Genomic DNA, 12422 nt, shown 5'->3' with positions numbered 1-12422 from the left:
GCAATGCAGGGGACAGGGATTCAATCCCTGGCCAGGGAACTAAGATCCCATAGGCTGCAGAGTAACTAAGCCTGCACACTGCAACTGCTGAGCCCATGAGACGCAACTAGAGAGTCCGTGTACCACAATGGAAGATATTGAATGATGCAGCGAAGATCCTATGTGCTGCACCTACATCCCCATGCAGCCAAATAGATAGGAATAGAGCCAGCTTGAGCCAAAATCTCAGGACTTCTGCTCCAGAACCTTAGGATCAGATCACCCTTGATAGGAAGGTGACAGCTGCCTAGCCCAGAGGAAGCCCCACCTCACCCCCAACTTCAGCTCTAGCCCCTCCATCTCCAGTCCCACCCATAGCAAGGTGATAGCTGCCAGCATTCTGGGAGGAAGGGCGACTTGAATCCACATCAAATCCAGCTGCCATAAGGTGAATGCCACAATAAATCAAGCCCCACAGTTTTTTTGGGGAGGGACGGTTTTCCCAGTGCATATAAAAGTTAAGTTTACCCTATAATGTAAGTGTACAACACCATTATGTGTAAAAAAAATGTACATACTTAATTTTAAAAATACTTTCACAGTTATGAAATGCACAGTGTGAGAATATAGTCAGTAATATGGTAACAGATGGTAACTAGACTTACCATGATCATTTTGTAACGTACAGAAATATGGAATCACTAAGTTGCATGTCAGAAACTGGCATAGTATTATAGGTCAATTATACTCCAGTACTCTTTTGCCTGGAAAATCCCATGGATGGAGGAGCCTGGAAGGCTGCAGTCCATGGGGTCGCTAAGAGTCGGACACGACTGAGTGACTTCACTTTCCCTTTTCACTTTTGTGCACTGGAGAAGGAAATGGCAACCCACTCCAGTGTTCTTGCCTGGAGAATCCCAGGGACGGGGAAGCCTGGTGGGCTGCCCGTCTATGGGGTCGAACAGAGTTGGACACGACTGAAGCGACTTAGCAGCAGCAGCAGCATACTTCAAAAACAAAGATGAAGGCAAACTCATGGAAAAAGAGGTCAGGTTTGTGGTTATAATAAGTGGGGAGTAGGGGAGGAGTAGTTGGGGGATAGTAGTCTAAAAAGTATAAACTTGCAGTTGTGAGATAAGGGATGTAATATATAATGTGATAAATATTAACACTGCTGTATGTTACTTACAAACGCTGTTAAGAGATCAAGCCCCAAGAGTTCTTATCACAAGGAAAAGAAATTTTACTTTGTATCTCTACAATGATGGTTGTTTACTAAGCTTGTGGTATTCATTACATATTGTATATAAGTCAAATCATTATGCTATACACTTGAAACATTTTGTGTTGTGTGTCAATTATTTTTCAATAAAACTGGAAAGGGAAAGCAAACTCTTTTCAACAGGTTATTGCTAAAAATTGCTAACCAACATCTGACAGTGCAGGGTTGCCACAAACCTTTAATTTGTATTAAAAAATTGAAAAAAGAATGAGTATCTGCCAAATGAAAAAAGTGAAGCACCATAAAATGAGGTGTGCCTGTAGTTTCTTAAAAAAACAAAATATAAATCTGGGTTTGGTCCAGGATGGCAGTTTGTTGTTTGCTTTTCAAATCTTCATGAATCACAGACCATCATAAATGTTCTCTGTTATATGGGAGTAGCCATCTTTATCCTTGGTTAATAGGCCTTATAAGTGAATAAAGTTTTTTTCTTTTTAGCAACAGCATTGAAAACAAGAAAGACAGAGCTGTTTTTCTCTGACTTTTTCAAGTGGCAGGCATCTGATAAACATGCCAAAGGAACTGGTTATTTTGAGAGTCCCTGGACTCACATATTCTCATCATTAAGAAAGACTGTCTGGATGGAAATATATTCTCGGCGGTAGCATTTAGGTCAATTAAAAAGGATGATTTTATTATTAAAATGGTCACCGCTGATGTGTATGTGATTCTTGTTGGATGAAAAGGTGCTATCTCAGAGGGGATTTTATGGGAGAGTGTCATGTTGATCCCTCCATTCTTGAATAAATCATCCGTGTCAGTGCTATTAGCTGGCAGGAGGTCTGTTAGGACTTGAGCGTTGCTGTCTGTGATGTGATATATCTGAGATTCTCATCCACAGGCCAAGCAGGTTCTCTAGAAAGTTTCTTGCCTATTTCTTTCCCTTTTAAAGATTAGAAATTAGTAGTGCTCCCTGTATTCATCATGGGTAATGGAAGATGATAGGAATTCTATTAAATGTAAAGTTTATCATTTGATGTTTTGTTTAGGCACAAACTTATGAGTCCTGTTGATCTTGAAAAAATATAAATTCTGTCCAATTTATGTAGGGACCCAGGATGTGCTGCAGTTCATGGGGTCGCAAAGTGTTGGACACAACCGAGTGACTGAACTGAACTGAGGGCATTCAGTTAAACATGTATTGAATACCTACATGTGACTAGTGTCCTGCTAGGTACTGTGAAACTCATATCCATTTTGCTTCATGGTGAGACCTTTGCTGGGCATTGTGAACACACAGGAAAGTGAGATGCAAATAGTCCAAGATACACTGTTTCACAGTAAACTCCAAATTAGAAAGTAGGTTCTGGCAAGGAGGTTGTGAGTATCCAATCTTATAATAGTGGGCTTAGCACAGAGAGAATGTTCCAGGAATCATTTGGCATTGCTGCAGCCATCCCTGTTAGGAAGCCAGCTGCCTCGGGCAACGAGGCAAATATCTTTTAAAGTCATCAGTCTGTTCCTGATGCTCCAGACACACAAAAAGCATTAGAGGAACAGCATAAATATTAACAACACAAACCCAATTCCAAAACACACAGATGTAGAAAGTGATTGAAGAGAGAAAACTATAATGTTCAGCCTCCCCTGTCATAGACAGTGATCAGTCTCTTGCCTCTGGCTTGTAAAACAAACCAAGATAAGCTCAAAAAGAAAAAGGACAATTCCCAGATCAAAGCTTTGAGGATGTAGAGCTACAAGTTTAGAGACAAGTGTAGGGACATCCCATCATCATTCATTCTGTAGTCTTCTGTTGAGTAGAAGCCAGCATCACATAGCATACAGTTCACTCCATATAAAAGTCCAGGACTTCAAGTGTGAGGCTCCTGCCAGGCATCTTTACTCATCAGGGTTTGTTTTAATCATCCAAATGTAAAATAACACCAGCAAAATTCTAAGTTAAAAATAGAATCACAAGCTAGAGAGTGTTAGAGTCCATTACAAACAAGTATAGGCAGCCAAAGCCTTCAAGGCAAAGGTTTCTGTGAGGAGGGTGACTGGCTTCTCCCTGCTGTGCCTGCTCAGAGCGCTGTAACCTTTGACTCCCAGCTCTGTTCATCTCACGGGTGCTGAACCTTCCCCAGTCCCTCAAGTCAATGTGTGTCCTCTCCCTTCCTGTAGTGACCTTCTACAGAGCTGTCATCATCCCAGCTCTTATCTTTTCTTTTCTTTCTTTTTACTGAAGTATAGTTGATTTACAATGTGGTGTTAGTTTCAAGTGTACAGCAGAGTGATCCAGTTACATGTACATATAAATTCTGTCATTAGGTCAATCGCTTGTTCCTTGAGAACCATATGGGGACCTAGAAGAAGGACATTGTTTCTGTGGTCAGCTTGTATTTTGCTTTGTGGTCATGGCCCACCCGCCTTCCACCTTTCCTTCCCTCTTTCTTTTCTTCCTTGTCTAGACAGATAATTCTGATGTGAAAATCATCACACTAAAATGACAACTTAATATTGTTCTTCCTGGATAATTCAGTCTGGTGTTTGCATTCTTTTTTTCTGCATCATGCATTGACATAAAACTGATTGAAAGATGGACTCCCTACCAGTGGGGAAAGGAAGACAAAAACTGAATCAAATGCTTGAAAGTTATTGTCATCATCTGATTCTAAAATGTGGGCTCTGATCCCTCTTTACTGTTATGCTTATTGGTCCAGTAAGAGCTGTTATTAAGAATTGTTATTAATACATAATAATAGTGCTGAAATAATAATAGATACAGAAAATAGTGCTGTTTTCATTGGCCAGTCATGAGTTAAATTTATATCAGTGTCTTGAAAATCAGTGATGATATAAATGTAACCAAAATCAATAAATTCTGTTTTAGTATTCATTCCTTTCTTCTGATTGATCATTCTTTATGTACGCCAAAGCAATGATCAGAAGGCTTTATCTGTAAAGAGCCAGGTAATAAATATTTTAGTCTTTGCTTCACCATGTGGTCTCTATTTTAGCTACCAAACTCTACTGTTACTTTAGGTAACCAACCATAGACATACAGAAACAACTAGGCTTGGCTAGTTCAAGTAAAACTTTATTTTTCAACACTGAAAGTTGAATTTCATGTAATTTTCACATCACAAAATATTTTCCCTTTTTTAACCATTTAAAAATGTAAAGACCATTCTTAGCTGGCTGCTGCTGCTGCTAAGTCACTTCAGTCGTGTCTGACTCTGTGTGACCGCATAGACGGCAGCCCTCCAGGCTCCCCCGTCCTTGGGATTCTCCAGGCAAGAATACTGGAGTGGGTTGCCATTTCCTTCTCCAATGCATGATAGTGAAAAGTGAAAGTGAAGTCGCTCAGTCGTGTCTGACTTGTAGCGACCCCATGGACTGCAGCCTACCAGGCTCCTCCGTCAGACCACACAAAAACAGGCAAGACTGCATTTGGTTGGTGCTGTTCTAAGGCTTTGGTGGAATAACCAAATGAAACATCTTCAGTTTCAATTCATTTTGAGCTCTGGGATAAAACAATAATGTCCTGCTACTATCAAATACATACACATCACGACTGCCTACTGAGTGAGTTTCTAAGCTCTACCAAAAATCTTATACTCTAGTCAATTGATGAAAATCTTGAATAATTGTTGAAGGAGAGCAAGCTTTGTGCTCTGAGCAGAATAAGACCTCTGTCTCAGTGTGCCTGGGCTGCTGTACCAAATCCTGGGTGACTTATAAATAGTAGATATGTATTGCTCACATACTGGGGAGACTGAAAGTCTGAGATCAGGATGCCAACATGGTCAGATGAGGTGGCAGACTTCATATTGTATCTTCATACTGTGGAAGGGGCTCTGGAGTTCTGTGGAATCACTTATATAAGGGCAGTAATCCTATTTATGAGGGCTCCACCCTCATGAGCTTATCACTTCTCCAAAGCCCCACCTCCTAATACCATCTCTTTAGGATTTCAGGGGCAGGGGCTGGGGGGTGGGGGCTGGTGTTGGGGGATGGAGATAAGCATTCATATCATAGTAACCTCTAAAAATGTTAATTCTTTTCTTCTTCCACAGTTGTTCATTAATAATCAACACTGTATGCTCTGCCCTGGCTAGGGGTGCAGCAGTGACCATGGCCTTCTACAGTTCTAGCTTTAGGGAACTTTTTATTTCACTGGTATTTGAGTATCTTCTGTGATTAGTCAACTTGTGCAAAGCAGATTATATGAGCTGTGTATTGGCTCTGGCTCAAAAGTCACACCTGGGGATGTTTAGTAGACAGGCTAGTGTAAGACCTCTTGATTCCTGCCCAGTGGCATTTTTTTCTTAAAGAATTTGTCCATCTTTGGGTAGTTCCTGAGAGAGAGGGTAGAGCTTTTGCTCTTTTGACTTTGGGATCAAAGTTGTTATTTTACACATGGCATCTTTTATCTTTCAGGTGCATGCTCCGAATCCTGGACTCGTTTGGCACAGAGCCAGAGTTCAACCATGCCAGCTATGCCCAGTTGAAAGGCCACAAGACGCCCTGGGGCAAGTGGAATCTGAACCCACAGCAGTTTTACACCATGTTCCGTGAGTAGTCGTGTCTCAGCTCTGCTTTCCAGAATCCCATCAGAGACAAATGGGAGATGAAATGAGGCCACCATGTGTTTTCATTTGTGATTCCTGGGGTCTTTAGCTGTAGAAATGTGTGCTATGGAACCTTTTTCTTGAGAATAACTGGATTTTTTTAAACTAGAGTTGAAAGGCTCTGTGAACATTTTTTGAAAAGCCTTGGAAATGGTCTGGAGAAAAATGTTCAATATTAAAGTATCACTGGAAACCACTTGGGAAGACTTTCAGTGGTCTTTGATTGGCAGACACTAAACATACTTCCTGCCACACAGACCCTGTTTAGGCCTACTTGATGATTCAGGAGGAATGAGGTCTTCCGTGTCTATACATTTTTCCAAATACCGTAATTGAACCTTCATTATTTTAGGCATCAAACTTTATAAAGAAAAAACCAGCCTTTTCAAGATGGAATGATTTAAAAATCTGTTTCATACCTTACTGACTTCTTAAACCCTGGGCTCAGGATGAAATCTTACCTTCTCTTGCTCATGTGGTATCTTGTTGCCAATAGCAGCAATTATTTTGCAAAGTGATGTAATGGACAGACTAAAAGATGATGAACTCACTGGTCCCAGCTGTAGCCTCTCAGTGTTTTTTGGTGTTTCTTTCCCACCCTGACCATTTCTCACTGCTGCCATCAGTCTACCTGCCTGCAGTTTGATCTCATTTACAATTAGTTGAGGACTGTGAAGCCAAATGCCAAGTCTGGTAGTATTCATGCCAGAGATAAATTTATTGTTTAGACCTTGATAATTCCCCTTGATGAGGTGAATGCCTATTCTGGAAATGACCATTCCCCCAAGTTAAACAGTTCATTTGTACATTCAGAGTACAGATTTCTGTTTTCCTAAATTCTTGGAGTAATTTTAATCCAGAGCTTTCCATCCTAGAATTACTATCTGAAATGCTAATCCGTTTCCCTTGTTAAGACCCACAACCCCCTCGCCTTACCTTTTCCCCGTGTGCTGACCCGCTCCCCCTCACAAACAGCCACCTAAAGGTGACCTTGTGTTGGGTTGACTAAGTACAACAACAAATACACTGGACTGCTCCTTGATTGTGAAGTGTGAGAAGGAAAAAGAATTAAGTGCTGTGGCAGATGGGGAAATCTGCTCATGTTTAAATGTTCATTTTAGCTCAGAGAGGTGTGTGAAACTGTTCTGTATGCATCGTAAACATGACTATTACTGCTTCTGGAGCTCTGTCATCCTGCTGTCATAGTCTGTTCCTGGGGCAGAATTTAGGGGACAAACTAATACAGGGGTGGTGGGTGACAGGTGGCTGGCAGCATGGGGAGACATAGCTGTGCAGCTTTGAGGAGCCAGGATTGGGTGACTTGTCTGTTACTTCACATAAATACAATGTTTAGCCATGTTGTGCAAAATGGCCAGAACTGGTTAAATGACATGGTATATTTATACCCTCCATGGGATGATGTTTCCCTACATCTGGAGCATAAACATAGGAGGCTTTTCCAGAAAATAAGCTCTCATTTAGAATACTGGGATTCAGAGTCCTGAAAAACCTATTTTATTTTCTATGAATGGAGTATTTGAAAGTGTTGGTTGAATTGAAATCCATTCACTGCTTAAAATATAACTAAAGATGGAAAAAATAGATCAATCCTTGTTAACCTGGGAGGAAGATAGTTTTCTAAGTGACTCAGAATTCAGCAGGAATCAGGAGGCAAAGCCAATACATTTGACCGCCTTAAAGAAAAGACCTGTATGGCAAAAACAACAATATCAAAAAAATAACACCGTAGCATATTCTGTTATAGAGGGTTAATATCACTGATGTATAAAGAGCTGCTAAGAACTGAGACGAAAATGTTCCATAATCCAGTAGGCAAATGGTCAAAAGCAGTCCAGAGAAAAAAAGAAACGTATTGCTCCAAATATATGAAACATGTTAACCTCACTCATGATAAGAGAAATGCATTTTCAAATTGCACCAAGATCCCATGTCCAACATAGCAAATTGGCAAGAACCTGAAAGTTTGCTCGCACAGCTCTTCCTCACACGAGACTTCAGGAGAGCACTGGGAATGCAACCTGGCTGCCACTGCCCCGTGCCAGGGGATCTGTCACCATCTAGCACAGCTTCTAGGCATCTTTCCTTTGAGCAGACCATATCTAGGAATCCACCCCAAAGACAAGTGAGCAAAGATCATACGTGGCATGCATACAAGGCCATGTATTGTGACACTATTTTTACTAAGGAAAGACTGGAAATAACCCAGAGGTTCCTACTAGAGAACTGAATGAATCATATAGTCCATTGATAGAGTGAAATCATGTGTAATTGTGCAGAAGGACCGAGGGAAGATTCCACTGTCTGAAGGGAGATGTCTAGTCTATATTAAGTGATAAAAACCAAAGTGCAGGGCAGTATGTGGAGTCCCTCCCTTCTATGCAAGAAGGGTATGCAGAGGGAGGAAAATGTGTGTATGCCGATGTATGTGAATGTGCTTGTGTTTTCAAAAGAAACAGTGGAAGACTAAAAGACAAACTAATAAAAATGATTACCCCTGGAGGGAGGGTTTGAAGGGACAGGGATAGAAAATAGATGTCTTTTTTTTTTTTTTCTTTAAACTGACATATGGTTGATTTGCAATGTTGTTTTGCTTTCTGCTGTACAGCAAAGTGATTCAGTAATACATATCTATATATTCTTTTTAATAGTGTTTCCTATTATGATTTATCACAGGATACTGAATATAATTCTCTGCGCTAGATGTCTCTTAATGTACTTTATTTTGACTTTGGAACCATATAGATGTTTTATTTAAAAAGAAATAAGAATTCACTAAAGATAGAAGGGATTAAAAAACATGAAACACACCTAGTGATATGTTAGGTTGGTACTAATCTCTCACACAGATAAAGTAATTATTTCAACTGACTTTCAAACACAATCTTTGGACAGTACATTTGTAGTGGGGAATATTTATTATTATTTGAAACTATTCCAGGTATACCGTTGGAACTAGAATTGCAGTATATAGGAAGAGGGATGCTTAAAGAAGTTAAGACCATATAATATTTGGCTTGAATAGGAAATATCAATGTGAACATACATTTTCTCTTTAAAAAGGAAATGTTTCCTAACTCTGTACTTTGAAAAGGATCAAAAGTAAAGACAATCAGGTGGCAATGAGTATCCTTAACACTCAGTTTGGGACTTCCTAGGTACCTTTCCCACTGAAGAAACCTCTTTCTAAAATAAATAGGTGATTTTAGGTCTAGGGCAGCAAACATTAAAAATGTGACATCTTTAATCTGGAAGCAAGGAGGCTAAGAAGGACCCCTGGGGTGGAGTCAGAAGGACATAGGAGCCAAAGATGGGATAGTTTGAGCATCAAAAAGAATAACGAGGACTTCCCTGTGGTCCAGTAGCTAAGATTCTGAGCTCCCAGTGCAGGGAGCCTAGGTTCAATCCCTGGTCAGGGAACTAGATCCCATATGCTGCAACTAAAAACCCTGCATGCTGCAGGTAAGACATGGCACAGCCAAATAAATTAAAAAAAAAAAAAATAACGACTGCAGTGGAGGGAATCAAACCAATAAAAAATAATCCATGCGTCCAGAATGATAGTCCAAGTAAGAAAAACCCACAAAATCAATTGATCACCTTTAGAAGTTGCTAGGACACCTACTTCATTACTCTGAAAAATAAAGGGAACAAATCCAGTTTTGATCCTGCCTTTCTAAGACAAGTTGTATTTGAAGATAATCAGTTGATGAGAGAACATTGTTAATTATGAAGAAATCACAGCTAATAAATGCAAAAGGAATGAAAAATTGGAAAATGAACATCTTACAACTCTTAATAAGACAGTGGAGCAAGGCAGGGATTATCAGTGATGGCAAAATCCATCATTGAACAGGTTGATGGAAAACATCCTAATGGCCGAGGCAGTCTTGAATGGAGGAAACAGGGAAATGAAGCAGTTGGGGACCTTGATCTTGTTGAGGATGTGCCCGAGGTTGGAGAACTTGTACGAAAAAAACCAGTGCCTCCCCATTCCACCCTACCCCCAGAGCCCTGCCCGCAGAGAATTTGGCTGCACCCCTCAGAGAGGGTCCTTCCCTTCCACATGACAAAGGGGCCAGATCCAGTCTAACCCAGTTGTTCCCACAGAACCTTCCATTCCCCGCCCTTTGGGTAAATGTGGCTGTTCTCATGACCTGAAGCGGAGGGAGTGGGGGTGTGGGGAACCATTCCTTTGAATAGTAGATAAAAGTGTCAAAAATTTACCTATGTCTTGTCAATTAAAAAAAAAAAATGAAACATTTACTAGTACTTAAAAGATGGGCTGATAGTAATGTTTACATAACTGAAGTAAGTCAACCCTGAATATTCTTTGGAAAGACTGATGCTGAAGCCGCAATACTTTGGCCACCTGATGCGGAGAGCCAACTCATTGGAAAAGACCTTGATGCTGGGAAAGATTGAGGGCAGGAGGAGAAGGGGGTGACAGAGAATGAGATGGTTGAATGGCTCACCAACTCAATAAACATGAGTTTGAGCAAACTCCAGGAGGTGGTGAAGTACAGGGAAGCCTAGTGTGCTGCAGTCCATGGGGTCACAGAGTTGGACATAGCTACTGAACTACAATGTGCACATACACTGCGGATGTATTTAGATTGTTTTCTCCTGATGGAATGGTTGCACAGGGAGAAGTTTGGAGACCACAGAAATAATGTTGTATTTGTAAAATCGTTGTCATCAACTCCAGCGCTCTTAGGTGTTTGGCAGGTATGGAGTGCAGGGGGAGAGTGGGGAAGGCTGGTTAGAAAGGGCCCAGCAGGATAAGGAGAGAGTAAAACACACCCACCATTACTGAAGCGTTTTTAGGAGCAGAGAAGTGAGATGGATGCTCCTGACCAGATAGATACTATTGAATATTCAGAGCGCACGCCTCACTTTGAGGCTGCTTATATTTCTCCTCTAGCTCATTTCCTCACCAAGTTGGTAGTTTCTACAAGTTGGAAAGGCTGGCCTTTCTTTACTGTTTTGCCCCAAATGTCAGAATTTCAGAGAACTATCTTCTCCGTGTATTCTGTTTGCCTTCGAACATTTTTATGAGTCAGCATAGACTATTCCCAGCACCTTCCTAAGCAGCTTCTACAGGGGCAAACCAAGTGGTCAGAGAACAGTAAGGGCATTTAACTAGGTCTTTGAATGATGGTTTTTCCCCCAGGAAGCTGAGCTGAGAAGTGTGGTTCCTCCTCCCTCAGGGCAGGCCTCTTGTTCCTGCTTTTCCCTCTTGTCCATACTCTAGTATGGCTTTGAGCGTGGCTTCTGAATTGGGCACTGAGACCCTCCTCCTGCCCCAGAGCCAGCTTGGACCAGGTTGTTCCTCCTCACAGACCATAGTGCCTTCCCTTTGCCCTTGGAGTTGGATTCAGAGTCCATAGCATAGCTCTTGAACCCCGCGTCTTCTCTCCCCCACCACTGCGCTTCCCCTGAACCTGGCCTCACCCAACAGCCTGCTGCTCTCTGAAGGTGCCCCATAATTCCTCACCACCTTTGCCTCCTTCAGATCACCTCGATAGCAGGATTTTATTTTTTCTCTTGAAGTATGATTCCCTCCATATTTCCAATCAAATAAAAATAATAATAATCATAACCCTATCACAAAAACAGGGAAACCCTCCCCGTGGAAGAAGTTTCCCATACCCTAATATAAGCATTATTATCTTTTCTCAGGGCTACATTTTTACATCATTGTAACATACATACTATAATATTGTGTCTCCCTTTTTTCCCATTAATTTTCCACTTAATACATCAAAAGTTTTTTTCAAGGTTGTACTTTTTTTTTGGCCATGCCTCTTGGCATGTGGGATCTTAGTTCCCCAACCAGGAACTGAACCCACACCTCCTATAAGTGGAAGGGTGGAGTCTCAACCACTAGACCTCCAGGGAAGTCTTCAAGGTTCTACTTTTTTTTTTTTAACTTTTTATTTTGTACTGGGGTATAGCCAATTAACAATGTTGTGACAGCATCAGGTGAACAGCAAAGGGACTCAGCCATACATGCATATGAATCCATTCCCCCCTCAAGGTTCTACTTTTTAAACTAGTGTTTCCAGGACTGTTTTGTGTAGTCTATCAAGTAGACTTTGATTTATCTGGGGATACTTTCGCTATTTCTTGTTGAGAATTAATTGTTGCTTTTTCTGGACTTGCTAGGGACTTGACCCTGTATTTAGGCATTATGTCATTCAAAAGCCTTTCATCTGCTGTCTATACTGCTTTTACTAAGCTCCTGAAGGCATGCTCTTTTTTTTCTCAATCCCAAACAAGGTACATTATACCCCAGTAAAGGAATGAAAGGAATCTGCCCACACAGAAAAATCAAACAGAGAAGTCATCTGCCTATACCATCCATTTACAAGAGAAAATAAAACCCTGAAGTTGGTGTCTTGTATCTTAAATTATCCCGTGTTTAGATAGTGTTCTAGTTATCTGCGTGACGCCCTCATTCACAGCTTCTTCTGGCTTATGTGAAAACATGAGCAGTGGTAAAACGTCTTCATCTAATTGCATTATTTTCCTTTCTTGTTGTGGAGACTATGGCTGAAGGTAGCAATAGC

At 41.0% G+C, this 12422-nt stretch overlaps 1 protein-coding gene across 7 annotated transcripts in view; it reads left to right on the top strand.

The window, feature by feature from the left end:
- The window catches only part of MGAT5 (alpha-1,6-mannosylglycoprotein 6-beta-N-acetylglucosaminyltransferase), a 386067-nt gene that overhangs the window by 256753 nt on the left and 116892 nt on the right, over positions 1 to 12422 (top strand). For all 7 annotated transcript variants that reach the window (XM_081579245.1, XM_081579247.1, XM_081579244.1 and 4 more), the window contains one exon: positions 5642 to 5775. In XM_081579245.1, the coding sequence (XP_081435371.1) occupies positions 5642 to 5775 (134 nt within the window). The remainder of the gene's footprint in view (positions 1 to 5641; positions 5776 to 12422) is intronic.

Source organism: Giraffa tippelskirchi, chromosome 3 (genome assembly GCF_054371585.1).
Source record: "Giraffa tippelskirchi isolate mGirTip1 chromosome 3, T2T-mGirTip1v1.2.pri, whole genome shotgun sequence".
NCBI lineage: Eukaryota > Metazoa > Chordata > Mammalia > Artiodactyla > Giraffidae > Giraffa > Giraffa tippelskirchi.
The sequence above is the reverse complement of the archived record's forward strand: the minus strand, read 5'-3'. Positions and strand labels throughout refer to the sequence as shown.